Below are 18455 nucleotides of genomic sequence, written 5' to 3' on the forward strand. Positions count from 1 at the left end.
AAATTGGGTTCAATAAAAAAAATAAATTTTAATCAGTAAAAAAAAAGTGTGAAAATAGTATAGTGTACCCGGGTGCACACCCGGTAAAACTAAAAAAGGCGGAAAGAATATACTAATGTTTGAAAAAGAACATGTTTGTGTTTAACAAAGAACATAAAGTCCTTAAAAAAAAAAAAAAAACATGATTATATATTAAAGAAACATGTACTTTTCATGGTTACTCAGGTGGTTGAATTTAACATTTTTTTATGTAAATACATTAAAGAACATTTGATTTTTTTTTAAAGGGATACATTAAAGAACATATTGTATAATGTAAAGAACATGTAATTCAAACTCAAAGAACATAATGATCAAACTCAAAAACATATTATGCTCGCGTTTTTTATAAATGTGTATAATTTTTTTTTTTCCGCCTATATTCTTTAAAATATGCCTAATATTCTGGGTGCACCAACCACACGTTAATTCTACACAAATATAGTACTCCGCAGTAGAGGGTCAATGAAAATAAAATAATTTTCAGTCCAAAAAAAGTTAAGATCGAGAACTGAGCCAAACTAATTGAATATTACTATCAAACCTCAAAGTATTTGAAACCTGAAGGGGGACGGGGTACTTGCATCGTGCGGTTCACATCCAGTTATAAATAATTTATCGTAATTGCAGATTAATATTATTGTAACTTTGTTTGAAGATTTATTGGTCATTCATGTGACTTGTGTTATAGGTAGTATTGATCATACATATATTAGTGATTTAGTGTATTGATGTTACTTGGGTAATTCTGCATTTGCCACTGGTTATAAAGACGAGCAGATTAAAAAAAAAAAATAATCAACTATATGTTAACGGAACAAGGCTTGTATTCACAAAATTACAACTGATGAAACTCTGTTTAGTTTTCACATCTTTATCTATTTTCTCCTCCTTTTCTTGGCAACATCTTATGATAGAAGAAATATGAAGTGCAACATCTTATGATAGAAGAAATATGAAGTTAACTTCTTGGTTTCAGCTTTTGGTTCATCTAAGAGGAACTAGTATGTGATTCAACTATATGTATCTTCCTTTTAAGTTTTAACTAATAAGAAAAAACAAAAAAATTGTCAGAGTTCCTCACACTTTTCTCACTTTAGGCAGGTTTTTAGCCATTTTCAAAACCATATGTACACAAAATCATTCACTGCCCAAATTCATTCATTCCCCTAAGCTAAAAAATTTGTATCAAAAATCGATATCAGCACTTTTTGATGTTGGTCTGCCTTTGTGTCTAGAGTTTGTATACCGCGGAAAATTCAATGATGTGTCCACTAAACTTTCTCCTTCACCCCAATCCTCTGGAATGTCCTGAAACTTACCTTTGTTGTTGTCCCTAAGATCGAACCCCTCTTCAGCATCACTGCTAATGCTTCTGTATGTATGCTGAGATACTGAAGAATTAAGGTGGCTCAAGCTGTCAGGAGTAATGTGGCTAACTTCTGACATAGATTTTCCGGGGGATGGAGGCTTGAAAAATAAGCAAACCACCGCAATGTCATCAGTTCGCGAGGATGGGAACCTGCTCTTCCAGGCACGAACTGCATGTGTTGCTAGGAACTTTGCTGCATGGGATCGCTTCCTTGCTGCTGAGACTATTTTTACTACCTCAAAGTTTGTTAGCACATCCCACACCTGCAATATATTGTATCACCAAATTTATAACCTTAGTAACATACCACGTATGTAACAGTATATACTTCATGTTCATATAATTGTACATGTTGTTCATATAATTGCACTCCCCCGCGTTTCATAATGTTAGTCCCATATACTATTTTGGGCGTTTCAAAAAGATCTACCCATATTGAATATGTTTCATTTTTAACTTAATTATTTTGGAATTAATTGGTTGAGGATTGATGACATGACTCTAAGTAAGGAAATCTCTACCTTGAATTATGCAATTATGACTTATGCTTTCTAAAAAAAAATCAAAAAACTTAAATAAGGTAAACTAATTATGAATTGTTTTGTACTCTAATGTTAGATTCCAAATATTCTTCTTTTCTTATTTTATGTGATTAATTTCATATGAGACTAACATTATGAAATAGGGAGAATACTATCTTTGACCTGAAATAATAAGTCATATCTGATTTAGATGGTTAAAATTCAAAATCAAGGATATAAAATTATGGTTATTAGTTTACAATGTGAGATATCTTTGTAAAAGTCACAAATTTTATTGTTTTAGGTATAAATGAAGCTTATTAATTAGGCTAGATGTAACAAATTAAAGAACAAGGAGCTAAGCAATAAAAACATGTAAGGTATCTTACCCCATCAGTTGCAAGGACAATGAATTCATCCTGTTCAGTCAATTGGTGGTAGAAGACTTGAGGGGTAGAACTAAGACCATAATCTTTAAGACAGAAATCACCGAAAGCTCTTGTCATGGCAAGTCCAGGGCTATCTTCATCAGGCAGCCATAGTCTAAGAACATGAGACTCCTCTTCAAGAGAAAAAACTCGACCACTACAACTCCTCACCCTTTCGGCTTCCCTTGGAAGGCTTGGCTTCAAGTCTACCGTTAATTGGAGTGGTATCACTTGCCCTTTGTCCCCTCGTGTGCACATAACTGCACGCGAATCCCCCAAGTTTCCGATTATTAGATGATCTTCCTACAACAAGGGGAAAACTTGCATAGTTTTACTACATAAACATAATAAACTTATTGTTTCCATGATTATATTTTTACATTGCTTTTGTTTATTTAAAACAGATGTAAAAGTCATATAATAGTGCAAAATCAAACTAACTAATGTATGATCATTTTTTTTAACTAAACAATATCGATTAACGATAAAGTTTAACCAAGAAAATCAACCTGTTTGACAACCGTTACAGCCGTTGTACCACTACAATAGCTCTCAATCGTAGGGTCACGGCTAAGCTCTTTATCCACTTCTCTAAATGATCTCAAAAGGCCAGCCTTCCACAAATGAAGCACTGAATTAGGATCATAATTATCTCGGTCGTGGCGGCTATCAATAGTCTTTCCGGTGTTAGGATATGCTTGTAGCAATGCACCACCTTCATCCTCATAAAATGCGTCGATATCACTCATGCTATGGCCTTTCATTTGGAGAAGCTTATGAGCAGTGGAGAGCTTTATTGGTAGCTGATCGCGGACAATACGAGCTACCTTGTGACCACTCGGTCCATGCCCGTCGAACACCCCACAAAAGAACACATCTTTTTCACCAGCAAAGTCCTGAAACCACCATATTAATTAAAATTTAGCACATTACAATGTTAAATTATGCTAGTACAGAGCTGCCTAATGCTCCATTTTTTGTACTTTATATATTCACGTGACCCCTTTCACCATCTTTTATAATTTATACGTAAGATCAAACACGGTCATGATATGTTGTGATCTTGCTATAGGTGCTACATCCGTCTATTCCGTCTCCATGTACATACATAACCATACATGTTCATACTCATAAAGAATACCTTGATTTATAAATAGATTTTTTTTTTTTCTTTCAACTTATTTGCCATATGATATGTGGTGGTACTGCTGGAAGTAGGGGTGTACAAAAATTGGCCCGGACCTGAAACCGGACCTGAACCGACCTGAACCGGATCGGACCTGACCCGGACCTGTTGATTCAGGTCCGGTCCCGGTTCTTAAAAATCCAGGTTCCCGGTCCCGGTCCGGACCCGGTCCAAACCCGGGGTTTTCAGGTCCGGACCTGAAACCCGGGAAAATCGTAATTAAAAAAAAAAAAAAAAAAAAAAAAAAAGAAGAAAACCAAACTCTGAAAAATTGAAACTGAGTTTTCGTGGACTTATTTGTATTTTTGGTGGACTCATTTGTATTTTTGGTGTTTGAGAATCGGGACTTTATAGACTTTATGTAGTTTTGTAATTGATAATTTTGGTTTGTATGTAATTATTAAAAACAGGTCCATATGCAGGTCCAACAGGTTTTGTATTAAAAAAAAAAACGAAAAAGACACAAAACAGGTCCATTCAGGTCCAAACCCGGACCGGACCTGATTTTTCAGGTCTGGCCCGGAACCGGACCTGTTAATGCAGGTCCGGTCCCCGGTCCTCATAATTACCCAATTCAGGTCCCCAGTCCAAACAGGTCTGGTCCAGGTCCAGTCCGGTTTTGGACCGGTGTACACCCCTAGCTGGAAGAATGATGAAAATAGGAGAACACAAAAGATATTACAAAATTATAAGTTCCAAATCAATATGCTAATTTTGATTTTAAATATATATGAAATTGGCTTCATCATTTAAATATAGTGTCAAATTCATTGAAACGTCCATGTTTCAAATGTTATGCTCAAATTGAGTTCATTTAAACATAAGTTAGTTGTTCTGTTCAGCCTGTATTTGGTGACAATGTTAATATAATATTAAACAGATTTATTATCTTAAATGTAGACTCATTTACACTAGTGCATAAAAATAAAAATAATAATAAAAAAAAAACAAAAAAAAAAACAATTATGAGAGAAACTTCCAAGACGGGTAATAGAATTATGAGAGAAGCTTAACCACCTAAGTTATCCCTTACTCAGTCAATCTTAAACAATTGTTCTTATAACACATTACAATATCATATTGATTTGTTAGATTGACTCAAATATGTTTTTTTTTTTTAATTAACTTAAAAATAAAGTATTCGACATAAAAATATAGTTTGCTATTGGTGACCCTTTGACCTTTAAAAGTCAAAGTGGCTAATAAGTAATGACTGCGATTTTTTTGGTTGTTTCACTTTAACCTGTACGTTTTCCAACGCATGACTTTGACCATTATTTTTTAATAGAGTAATTGTAAATAAAAAATTAAAAATTAGATACTTTGAAAATCTAAAACAAGACAATTCAAATGAGACCCAATTTAACTATATTTTTCATTATGTATACTCACCAAATGATGGTCAAAGTGGATGAGTGAATTAGTGTCAAAAGTCAGAGTAAAAAAGGTAAAAATTCATAGGAAGTAATTATTTCTTTTGGTACAAAAATGACGTTTAATAGACTGATAGAGCATATAAGCATAACACTCAATTAAATAAAACTTTTGAAATTTACCTCCCAAACTGTCATGGCATCTTGATTGATTCCTTTCTTCCCTTGCGTAGTTGCCATTGAAATAAAAGTAGAAGAACCATGTAGTCTAATCGAAGCTCCATATTCTCCTTCAATTACATGATTTTCATGCTCATATTCATGTTCGTAAGTAGCAATATGTCGATGATCTCCATAATCCCCTTCTTTGCTACAACATGCTCCCATTTTTTTTGTTTATATTTCTATAATCTAAATGTTCCTACCTAGCCAATTGTGTATATCAAAATTACCGGAATGTTTTCTTAGAAAATCAAGCCAATATCTATAAAAAAAAAAAATGCCCGTTTTCAATAACAATAGCTAGAATGGAGGCAAAAATACATGTGAAGGATTATGGATATGTTTTTGAGAATTAGAAAATACAAATAATGGAATAAAAATGTTCTCAAAGACTATCATACAAATTAATCTTACACAAAACAAAAAATCATGGAACATATTCCTTTTAATTAGAACAATTAACAAGAAATTGAATTAGAATATGGAGGAGAACTTTGAGGTTGAAATTTGATGAGTTCTTATTAAAATTTTGGTTGTCCTAAAATTTTGTGGGGGATCAAGAAGATTAGGCAGCTAATTGTGCAAATGTATTTAAATTACAATGTTTCAATGATAGGTGCATCATCTATTTTTGGATCCATTATTTTTGGGGATTGATTACTATATATGGTGGATGTCTTGGAATCTCATTTGATATTGTTGCCTATAACCAAATGATTTTTTTCCTAAATTTTCTGATTTTTTTTTTATATCCAATATGATACATTGTGGTTATTGGTTGCTAAAAATAATTGTATGATTTGTTTCCTAAATTTGCTGATTATTTCTTATTTATACTTGGGGTAATAATTTTATTCCCTCCATTATTTTTTTTAACTTTTTGCATTTGGTCCACAATATACAAGTTTGACCATTAATATCTACTCCCTCTGTCCCTTATTTTTTATCCCATTTGACTTTTCACGGTCTCCAAGACGCGTTTTCAAATGTATATATCTCCATTTATATATGCTTAAAAATTATAAAAATTTGATATGAATAAACTATACAATGAGACGATTCTAACAAGATCACACATAATATATTATCATTTATAGATTAACTTTATGGTCAAAGTTTTAAAAGTTTGACCCATATTTTTGCAATGGGGCAAAAAATAAGGGATAGAGGGAGTACATCTCTAGTATTTATGAAACTTTGATACTATGAAAATACAAGTTGCAACATACGGAGTATTAACAATATCATACATGTCTTTTTTCTTTATACTCCTTCCGTACCCTTTTTTTTTTATCTTCCCATTTACTGTTCATATAAAATGAAGTAGTAAGTGAAAATTAGATCCTATTTTTACTTTTTAGTATTAGAGAGAAAATTGTTTAGAAACATTGATATTACTAATTACTCCATAGTTTTATGTAGACCATGTGATGGGGTAATTTTCTTAACATAAAAGGAATAATAAATCAAAAGTGGAAAGATAAAAAAGAACATATCAAATCGAAAAGTAGGAAGGTTGTAAAAAAAATTATTATCACCGCGCATCGCACGGACACTAATCTAGTATGACCCAATAATAGGGTCCGATAAGGTATAACAAGTCAAGGTTTGATAAGTTCGGATAAAATAACTTATAAAAACTTTTTGTGTAAATTGAAATTGGATATCCCTTTTGACCCTCATCACAACTTATTCTATCATCTTATTTTATCTGAACTTATCATGTTTTTTTTTTGGTAAATTAAGTGAAAATAATATGAACAATATAATATAGAGCCTAAAATCAATTTCTGTTATTTTGTAAATCATAAAATCAATTTTGGATCCCCCAACCTTGTAGATTCCAACACAATATAAACACAAGACATCCCATTCATATAAATTACTGCACCAGTGTACCACATCTTACGCAATGTATGCAGCATCTTAAGATTGCAGCCAATGCGCACTCGTCACAATGTTAAATTCTCAACGTTGGTAAAATATGAAGTACAATATAGTCTAACATTTACTTATAATATTCTTGTAATTTGAATATAAAATGTGTTCGTGCATAATTCTGCATTCATATCAATGTGATAAAAATCAACTGATTCAACCTTTACAAGCAGAATAACATTAACTAACTGTACACATTGTCTATGGAACACATTCAATAGAGTACTTGATTTCTGATATTACAGGCTCAAATTTTGTACCAAAGAAACTAAGCTGACCAAAGAGTTAAGGGTTGTATGCTTAAAAGTGGTACAAAATTTGACTTTTAAGGATAGCATACTGAAATTGTTACTTGTAACTATGAGAAACTCATATTTATAATTATAATTCAATAAAGTTGTCGAATCGGTCTATGATTGGTTTCCGGTCAGTTTGTCAAATTATTATTTATATAGGTTCACTGTAGAGCTGATCAAACTCAACCCGATCCGCTAGCCTAATCCAACCCAGCCCAAATTTGCGCAGCTTTTGGGCAGATTTTTCGGCCCAAGTCTAGTGGGCCCAACGAGACTCGAATTTTTAATTTTGAGAGCAGACCCTTGGACATGCATTTTTAGTTAATTTTTTTAGCCCAACCCAGGCAAACGGCCGATTTTCCTCACTTAAGCCCGACCCGCCCTCCCTTTGATCACCTCTAGACTACTTCACTATGTCCATATGAATTGAATACTTTAATTTTTTTTGGTTGACTTTTAATTTTGTCATGTCAGTCCAATCAAGTCAACTTTAGACATGTCTAAATAGTTCATAGCTTCAAGTGACCACCCCCACCAAGTATGGCCTATGGGTTGATTTGAATTCAATTAGGTTGAGTATGTGTTAACAAAAAAAAAAAAAACCAACTTTGGCTATAATATTCTCCATCGGTTCAATCCTAAAGCTCACTAATAATCATATCATCCAATTTGAAGTACAATTCATGTCTAGATCGATCTCATTTTAATTTACATCTAATAAATTTTGCCCAGTCTAGGTTCGCCCATCATAAAAGCCAAGTCCCTAAAATATATGAGCTAATTCAAATCTGTCTTAGTATCATTTATCATATACCCTAACATGACAATAGCACAAATAAATCAAGAATCTACAAATGATGCCCACATTTCATGATGTACAAATCATCTCTGTTCTTAAAAACAATTCATTCCATAATATACAATCATAAAACCAGCTTTATAATGCCATTATTTGCAATCAATGTGAAGAGACAATGCAGATGCCAAATGGCAAATATGATGAACTCACATGAAACCCAATCAAATAAAGGTGATGAATGTACTACTTAAAGCATACAACATCTTAAAATCACAGGCATTTTGTCAGTCAAAAAACAAAATATACTTGTATTAATATTAATTTATTAACATCGGCAAAATACGTGGAAGAAAATGCTCTTAAACTAGAAGCATCACAGCACTCTGAAACTGGAATTATAATTATTAAGCAATGATTGTTACAGATCTACAGCTTTGCCACCACTCAATCATTGCTTTCTTAATACAGTTTGTTTGAACTAGTTTTCGTTGTGTTAATGAATGCAACTAGTAATTTCTGGGAAATTGCGTAAGATCGCATTATAGCACAATTTCAGAAGGAATCGCTTTCACACAGCAGTAAGCACATTTCAAGTGCTATATTTTGATTGTTAAAATAACTAACCAGTTATACTAATACTAGCAATATGACCGCGACCTTTGTAACATAACAATCACGACGAAAAATACAAACCTAATCCCCCTCCCTTACCCTCTCAAGGCCTCAATGACTCGAATGCAAGGAGTAAAAGGTTGCGGGATCAAATTCTCATTCACAATACTAGTTTAAGCCCTCAGATGTCTCATAGTATGACCAAATTCATCTCACTAGAGACAAACTTATGAAACGTTAATATATTTGACTAATCACATGATAAATTAAAACTGTCACAACCTCACATGAAAACATAATCAGCCAGGTTGACAAAACCCAACTTCACCTAAAACAAACATGATGAAAATTACAGTGCTGGACCACTCAATAAATATAAAGAATCCTATTCATAAAAAAAAGGGTATGTTTTTATAAAGACACAAAATGGAAAGTTTGATAAACAACCAATTCCAACCCCCACCGGCCACCCCTACACCCCAACCAAACCTTTTGCTTTCATATCCAGCTATTCAATGTCCTCAAGAGACCATCTTAGGTCTTTAATGTGATAGTTACCAATATATCGGTATTCGGTAATCAATATCAACTACAGAAAAGGAAAAGAATGAAGGCAAAATTCTCCATGTAGGGAAGGCTAGAGAAGCATACAAATAAATTCTCAGCATAGGTACATGGAAATGTTCCGAGGCCCGACAAACTGTTTCTTGATTAACCCCTTAAAACTCATCATTTCACGGTCTTGTTAGTACATTACCAATCATCAAGGGTTCCTAATTCCTTGGCAGGTCGTTTTCGATCCATCTACGTAGGGGGGAAAAATGATGTATAAAGGGGAAAAATTTGAGAAACAATGGGCGGGCTGCAGTCAGCACATGGAGATTTCATACGAGCTCCTATCAGTCTATTTCACTGTCGCGTCAATCACAGCCATACTGCTAATTAAAAGAACATGCCAAATCAGTTATGGCCTATCAATGCACCAAAATGTCACAATTGTAGTGCAATTAGACCATTCTTAAAACCAACTAAATGTGGCTAATTTCGATGCAATGAAGCAAACAGTGAGAAGGATTCTCCCTCCAACAGAATAAAGCATTGGCAATCAATTTCAACAAAGTTCCATGCATATTTGTTCCCCCTTATCATAACTTTACTCATTGCCTTCCCTTTGTCTTCTTTTATTGCGGGAGGAGAAGAACGAGGGAATATGGGCGGGGGTCAACAAAAGCGGTTCAACATGAACCATTCATTGCTAAATAACACTAGTAAGCATCAAAATTTCTATCAAGATGACAATGCAGCTTATAATATTGGGTTAGAAGCACTTTCGTCCAGCAAACGTACCACAAATTGCTGCGGGGAGCAAAATTTGGCACCATAACAGCATATAAACAAAGGAGACCATAGGAAAATGCACTATCATGCCAATCCAGATGTGGTACGAAAACAACACTCAGCAACGAAAAACTAACAGCAAACATATGGTTCAGAGATCCATTATCGAAACCAATTAAGAGTTTTCATCTTAGATACATAATCAAAGTATTATTTGCCAAGATATAGTCAGGATTCCTCAGGCATAAGGATATATCAACTACATTTTAACAGAAACAATTAAATCAAAGAATATGGTATAACTGAATTAAGTGTAATTTTCATTTGCAAGTAAAGATCCTAAGACAACTTCTATGACTGAGAATTAATTGTGAAAATAAGAACATGAACAGCATTGTTGGTAGACAGAGCTTTTAGACAAAATACAAGAAAAGCAATAAAGACATTCAAGAATGGTCTGTTACCAAAGATCACCACCATTGATGAACAAGAACACCACGCTCTCTGAGGGAAGTAAATAGGTCCAAGCACTGATCGTACGTCTTCTCATACTTGGCACTCCGTTCACCCGGGCAGCACCTCTGCCATCGATTGTAATGGCACTCCAGGAAGATCTCATCGATCAAGCAAATTGCCCCGGTCTCAAACAACCTAGGGATAAGATCAAATTCGGTCCCTTCAACATCCATCTTCATCACCACAAAGTCTCTCTGAGTCACAGTAGCCTTCAACCACTCAGCAAAATCGAACCCTGCAATCTGATCAACACCATGGGACACCCCATCATGCGATTGAACCGGCTTAATCCTTCCCATACCGCGCCCTTTACTCCCTTTCTCCTCAGGATCATCCCTGGGATCGTGATTAACCTCGAAAAACAAGGTCTCATTCTTAACCCAAGCAGCATAAGGCAACAGATTCACCCATTTCTTCTTAGCCTCATACTCTTTATGAAATGACTTATCAGCCTCAATGGCATAAACCTCGAACGTCTTATTCTGTTTCGGGTATTGCTTCTTAAACCAACTCCCAATACTCGAACCATAGCTCCTAGCTCCTACATCTACATATATATACCTACTCTTAAAACTAATATCCACCATTGAAGGCAAATACTTGACATTCTGTATATTCTTTTTCAGTGTAATCCAAGGTTTCAATGGCTCCACCGGTATCAATTCCTCGGCTTTTCGAACAATCTCCTGCTTAAACCCCGGCACAACCGAGCATTCCTTACTACCACCACTATACACAATTGAACCAAATTCTTCCTTCTTCATCACAACCTCACGAATCATAACACTACTAATATCATCAACATTATTATCATCACCAAAATAACCTTGAATTTCACGGGATTTAATAAATGTGCAACAATTGAATAAAGCAATTAAGGAATGTAAACTGTATGTATCATTTGTTCTTGTGTGGATTACCAAATACCCTTCGGGCTTCAGCGTCCGGCCGATTTCGACCGCGATTTCTTCGAATTTGCTCAAACTATCAATCCTTCCGCCACCGCCGTAGAACACGAAATCGAAGGTGTTATTCTCAAACGGTTGACGGCGGCCGGAGTTTTTCATCGCCACCACCAACGGCTTCGCCGCCGTCTTCGCCACCCCAACGGCGTCGGAAATTCCGAGCTCCTTTAATGCGAGCACCTCCTGCCCTAACGGCGTATCAACGCACAAAGACTTCGATTCAGGAGAGAGAAAACCTTCGGCAATCAGATCCTGGAACACCGAAGAGTAGTATTGAACGGATTTCCGCCAGTTTTTGCTGGTGTATAGGATGTTTTTCCGATCGACGGAAACAGCCTCGGTAGAAACGACGGCGGCGGATGATAAGGCGGCGATTGTCGTCGTTCCGGCGAAATTGAATGATTCCGGCATAGAAAAGAAGCAGAAATCGCCAACATCACAGGACTCACCTCGGATTGTGACAACGTAAGCAAATCGAAAGCAGAAAATGAAGACACAAAATACCAAAATCTTCACCAGAAAGTTTCGTACAAAGCTCGGCTTCGCCGGTAACTCCATTAACACAGCTTCAGCGCTGTGTGGAACCTTCTTCATATCAAATTTCCACAGAAAAAAATCCAAAAAAAATTGTATAAAATTCAAAAAAAAAAAAAAAACGGATGAATTCCTCGCTTTACAATTGCTGATTACAAAAAAATGGTGTTTAATTAACAGAAAAAAAAGAAATTTGAATTATTAGAGAGAAAAAGAAAAAAAAAAAGGTTAGCGAGAGCAGAATCTGGCGGAGGTATGGTTAGCACCGACGAGAGAAACGCGGGAAGACGGCGAAGAAAAGAGGGGATATACCGGGAAATCAGGGGTAAATCGGGAAATCATGGTGGTTTTACGCCGGAGTTTTTCTCTCTCTCATACGTAAAGAAACTGTATTGACATTTGATTTATTTTTTTATTTTTTTGTTTTTGGGAGAAAAAGAATAATGGAGTTGGTTAGCTTACTCTGGAAGTATGGAGTTGAGTGAGGAAGAAAAAATGGAGAGAGAAAGATAAAGAAGGGATTAAAAGGAGGAAAATGGAGGAGAGAGAAAAAGTGGCAGGATTACCGGAAGTTTCGGTGGTGACGCGTGATGAGTTGGAAACGTGAGAGCTTGATTTATTGCCCATTGAGGTTTTGTAAATTTACGGTTTTGACATTACTAGCCGGTAGTCGGTTACCAGCCGCGGCATCAACAAGGCGTGTTTGTGGATTAGTGTGTAGGGTAGCAAAACTGCGTATAAATGACTAAAATATTAAGGGGTTTTTTATTAAATTATTGGAAGCAAATCAATTAGTTTAAGAATGTGATTAAATTATTGGAAGGGTGTATTAGGGGTGTCCATAATTCGGATAAAAACCGAAATCCAATCCAATCCAAACCGAATTATCAATTCGGATCGGATCCGAACTTTAAATTGGATCGGATCGGATTGAGATTTTTTGGAAATTCGGATTTTCGGATTGGATCGGATTGACCCTAATTGGATCCAATCCAAACCGAAAACCGAATTGTAAAATTAAGCTTGTATAAATATGGATTTCTGTATATTTTGAAGTTTAGCTCAAATACTTAATACTACATAAAATAAATTAGAGAGACTTTGTATTAATTAATTAATGACTTGACGTTGAACTATGTATTTTAATCATGATTTTGAAGACTTTTATTTATAGTAAAGCTTTATTTTTATAATTGTATTAGGCGCTAAAAAAATAATGTATTATAATTTGGATTTTCGGATCGGATCCAAATAACCGAATTTTAATTCAGATTGGATCGGATTGGATCAAGAGAGAAATTCGGATCGGATCAGATTGGAAAATTGAAAACCGAATTATATTTCGGATTGGATCGGATTTGGACTAAATCCAAACCGAAAACCGAACGGACACCCCTAGGGTGTATTATTTGTTTATGATTTTGTTACATATTATTTATTGAAATATGAATCTGTATATAATTGAGTTGGTGATTACTTCTTTAAAATGGAGTGTTAATTAGGGTGATAAAATATTGGAACAAATCAAAAAATTTAGAATGTGATTAAATTATTGGAAGAGTGAACTTGTTGATGATTTTTTCACATATTTATGGATCAATTATTGGTAAAGATTGAATACATATATGGTAATATATATGAGTTGGTGATTCTTTCTTCAAATGAAGGGTTAGGGTGATGAATTATCCAATTTTTGTCAAAATACAAGTGAGTATAGTAAGGTGTAAAACAATGACATCAAATTAACAATTTTAATTGACGTATAACCAACTCATAAAACAAAACAAATTGCAAGTAGTAGTTAAATTCTAACAATAATTGGCAACTAATATAGCAACAAAAACATCAATGTCATCTACAATTGAATTTACCTATAAATTTTATTATTTGGAAACCAATGTGATCTATGTATGTAATTAGGTATCTTTTTTTAGGGAAGGTATCCTTTACTTGCAAGTATTGTTCCTTTACTTAATTAAGTAAATAGGAGTACTTAGTTCAATCATCTTTCCATTTAAGTATATTATATTGATGATAATATCTATCAGTATAATAGTACTCCACTATGACAATTGTCTACGCTTAATAAACGAGCCAAAGCTTGAAGCCTTGAACAAATATTTGGATGCTTGAGTGAGCTTGGCTAGAGCTTAAGCTCGGTTTTTCTTATCAATCTTAGTCATAACAAGTTAATACTTGACTTTTTTCTCTCGTTGATATCCCTATGTTGCTAGAGTAACTGCTTGTGTGTGCAAGTCTTTTTTTTTTTCAGTAGAAAAAGCCTACGAATGAAATCTTAAGCATGACCTTATAAGTTATACCTAGATACCGTATATATTACATTTACCCACCATCATCTAAGTGACCTAGGTCATGTATAATTCTAACAGTAATCAAGATGAAAGTGAGAAAAAGTATCAATGCAAGTAGTAGAACAAGTAACTACGTGTTTATTAATCACATGACATAATAAGTTTGCCTTTATTTTCTCTACTTTGGATTCAATGCTTGAGAGATTGTTGATACATATTATGATGATTTATAATTTTTTTTTATAGCTAACTCTTTGGACCATGCAATTAGAATCACTAGATCTTGAACAATATATATATATATATATATATATATATATATATATATATATATATATATATATATATATATATATATATATATATATATATATATATATTACTTTTAAGAGTTAAAGACTATATACAATGTGGTATGAGATATTTAAAAATGATATTCATTCAATCTTATACACTTTGTATCTTAAAAATAAATAAAAAAAAATTAAAACACTTCAGCAATTAATCACATATATAATTAGCCTAAAGTCGTTATGTATTAATTAATGGGATCGAAATCAAATATAAAATTGAGATCAAACCCTTTGAAACTTGGAAGTTGATGGAATTCATACGAAGTATATTTTAATTATAGTGTGATCAAAAGTCAAATTAAACATCTCCATGCAGCATCTTTGACCGACGATCTGATTAATGTAGCAATGTGAGTTATTTTATTTTGCAAGCAATTTTCATTTGCTAAAAGAGTATTGTTGCATCATATATTTTTTGCATTACAATAAATAGTAGGCACGTCATGTAATATCAATGTAATACGAAGTATGAATCATGTTGCATCTACTTGAGCTATAGCCTACATATAATACATGTATTTTAAGTTATTTAAAAAAAATACAAAAAGGTTAAAACAACAAGTCTCTTAAACTACTTGCACCCTCTAGGCCTCTAATTTATTTCATACCATTCTCTCAAATATAAAATTGTTGTTACAAACATCGAACACTTAGGGCTTGTTTAGTTCACCTTATTTTTGTTTATTTTTGTTTATATGAGGTCTGATCTAATTTGGTCTGATCTGATTGTCTGATTTGATTAAACTTTGACCTTAAGTGTACGATAATCTATAAGGAAAAAATAAATCAAGTATGGTCTTATAAGATTCGTAATAATGTGTAATTAATTAGCATGTAATTTTCATAATTTTTTCATTATGAAATTAAAGATAGTAAAACGAATTGATCTGAACTTATTTTTTCTGATCTGATCTGAACTTATTTTTTCTGAAATAAGTAAAGATAAGTTAAACTAAACAAGGCCTTGACCTTTGAAATCAAAAACAAAAATTGGTGCAGTGTGTTCTATTCACCTGATTTTCACTTATATGAACTTATCTAGTTATTTTATATTATTTGAGACTTATTATAAACTTATTACACCTTATTAAAACTTATTTTAATTGTAATTTGTATTGGGTAACCCATATCAAAAACTTAATTGAACTTAATTGAACTTAGGGTTTGTTCTGTTCACCTTATTGTCAATTATTTCAGTTCTAATAAGTTCAGAAAAGTTCAGTTAAGTTCATATCAGATGAGTTTAGATAAGTCCAGTTCAGGAAAAATAAGTTCTGATGAGAGTTGACCAAGTTCAAATTACAACTAAAATAAATTTTTAAAGTCTAATAAGTTCAGATAAGTTTAGGTAAGCTCAGACAAGTAAAATCAGGTGAATAGAACACACTCCTATTTGAACTTATCTGAACTCAACTGAACTTATTACACCTGAAATAAGTGAAAATAATACGGTGAACAAAACAGGCCATAAACCACCATTTCAAGAATATACCTTCTTAAAACTTATTTTAAATGTAACTAGATGGAAGCCCGTGCAATGCACGGTTTTTTCATCTAAGATTTTTAATTATTTGATTTATTGTATTTAATAATTTTAGACAAAATTACAAAAGTTTAATATTTATTTTTTTTACTATAATTTATAATGAATTTATTAAATACAAATAAATTGTAAATATGATATTTTTCCGTTATATAAAATATTTAATGAGAAATGATAAATTTTTAATAATTTAAATCCTAAATTATTATTCATTGTTTTACCATATCTTTTATTTCAATAGATATCTTTTATTTCGATTGAATCACCAACCTCGTCTACAACCAACCTAATACATCAATGGAAAAATTGAACCGTGAAATTCTAGCCAAACTGAAATTGATATAAATAAATCTTTACATTTATCTAAAATTAATCAATATATTTACCAATAAATGAAAAATTGTTGCGATATAAAATCAAATCTATGCATTGGAGTTTTTTCATCATCTCCAAAAATAACCAAAGTCATCCATATATTAAGTATACAACATCTAATCGTATGCCATTACATAAACAAATAATTGTTAAGTATCCTAAATAAATACAATGTAACTAATAATTACAAATATAAATTTAAACATAAGATTTTAGAAATTACCCGGACATTGTTGACCAAAAATAAAACATAAACATAAAATCATTGAGTATCCCAAATTAATACAATGTAAGTAATAATTAAAAATACTAATTTAAACATAGGATTTTAAAAATTAAGCTAAAAATTACCCGGCCATTGATGACCAAAAATTAACACAAAATTACTAACACAAAATTTGCTTGATGGGGTTTTTTATTGATACGAAATTTTGTTTGGTGTCGTATGATGTGTCAATTTATAATGGTAGGTATCACAAATTTTAATTTAATTATAATTAACGAACAATTTGTATTTCTTATCATAAATACTATCAAAATTTATCTTATAATGATAGGTATCAAACTTTATTATAAGCGTTTATCATTTAAATAATTTTTAGTATATTTTTTTTTTGGATTTCTTATACACGTAGTATTAAATTAATAAATTTATCTTTTCCTATATTTTTACTTTATTTTTTGTCCATTAAAATAATTTAATTCGTGGATTATAATCTACGTGGCATTAAAATTTTAGATATATCAAATCTAATTCGTTACTTTTATCTAGGTGGCGACATAATTTTTTAATTCAAAAATAAAATACAAATCTTTCTTCTTATTGGTCGAAATAAGTATATTTCTTATGTGGCGCTCCGAATGCTCTCCAAAAATGTCTACTTTATTTATATATATTAGATTTTAGATTTGTATTGGGTAACCCTTATCAGAACTTATTTTTCCTGAACTGAACTTATCTGAACTTATTACACCTGAAATAAGTGAAAATAAGGTGAACAGAACAGGCCCTAAACCACCATTTCAACAACATAACATTATTAATTGTTGTTTCAAATTAAATGATAATAAACCTTAAAATAATATAACTTTAAAAGAGTTTAAACATGTAGTTGCACCTTCAAGTCATTTATAATAACAATAAACATGTATTATAGATATTTTTTTATTATAATTTGATGAAGAAATTATATTTCCTCCATCTCATATTAGATGACACATTTTATTTAGGCACGTTTGCTCATGCATACTTTATAATGCAAATATCCTTGATTACATATAATAGCAAAAATTATAAAAATTTGATATTTAAAAATAGGTGTTGGGACGAATTTAACAAGACCCCACACATGACTATATTTTTTCTCATTACAAAATCACAAAAACGAAGTCAAAGCAAGTTATGTAAATAGTGCACAAAGTCAAACTGTGTCATCTAATGTAGAACGGAGGAAGTACTCAATATTAATGTAAGTTATTTTTAATTCCTATAATTTTAAGAGTTTTTTTTTAAAAAAAAAATTTATTTTATATATCAATCAATTATATATCATTTGCAATTCAAGAAATAATCATCTTTAAAGTTATAGGTCGAAGATCTTTAATTTAAACACAAATTTCTATATTTCATACCTTTTTTTTTAGAAAATATTATATTCCTAAATAAAGTATGAACAAGTCAAAAATCGAGTTAATAAGTAGTGTAGTCACTGCATCTAATAAATTGACCCCTT

The 18455-nt window shown here is 32.3% G+C and overlaps 2 protein-coding genes across 2 annotated transcripts; both read right to left on the reverse strand.

Annotated features, from left to right (window-relative positions):
- Positions 1–602: 602 nt before the first annotated feature.
- LOC110725823 (probable protein phosphatase 2C 65) lies at positions 603–5426 on the reverse strand. Its single transcript, XM_021905294.1, has 4 exons — positions 5103–5426; positions 2870–3256; positions 2322–2663; positions 603–1674 (listed from the first exon to the last, which is right to left on the reverse strand). Exons 1-4 carry the CDS (start codon positions 5304–5306, stop codon positions 1228–1230), a joined length of 1380 nt encoding a protein of 459 aa, XP_021760986.1. The 5' UTR covers positions 5307–5426; the 3' UTR covers positions 603–1227.
- Positions 5427–10314: 4888 nt separating this feature from the next.
- Positions 10315–12815, reverse strand: LOC110730431. The gene has a single exon (XM_021910235.1). The coding sequence runs from the start codon at positions 12197–12199 to the stop codon at positions 10595–10597; it is 1605 nt and encodes a 534-aa protein (XP_021765927.1). The 5' UTR covers positions 12200–12815; the 3' UTR covers positions 10315–10594.
- Positions 12816–18455: the final 5640 nt, after the last annotated feature.

The sequence above is a fragment of the Chenopodium quinoa genome, unplaced genomic scaffold (assembly GCF_001683475.1).
Source record: "Chenopodium quinoa cultivar QQ74 unplaced genomic scaffold, ASM168347v1, whole genome shotgun sequence".
Classification (NCBI taxonomy): domain Eukaryota; kingdom Viridiplantae; phylum Streptophyta; class Magnoliopsida; order Caryophyllales; family Amaranthaceae; genus Chenopodium; species Chenopodium quinoa.

Bases quoted from the DNA above. Each gene is read 5' to 3' on its own strand.
- LOC110730431 (XM_021910235.1), bottom strand. From the start codon at position 12,199: ATGAAGAAGGTTCCACACAGCGCTGAAGCTGTGTTAATGGAGTTACCG.
- LOC110725823 (XM_021905294.1), bottom strand. From the start codon at position 5,306: ATGGGAGCATGTTGTAGCAAAGAAGGGGATTATGGAGATCATCGACAT. The intron at 3,257-5,102 runs GTAAATTTCAAA...TGGTGGTTTCAG, and splicing joins ATGCCATGACAGTTTGGGAG to GACTTTGCTGGTGAAAAAGA. The intron at 1,675-2,321 runs GTAAGATACCTT...AATATATTGCAG, and splicing joins TTGTCCTTGCAACTGATGGG to GTGTGGGATGTGCTAACAAA.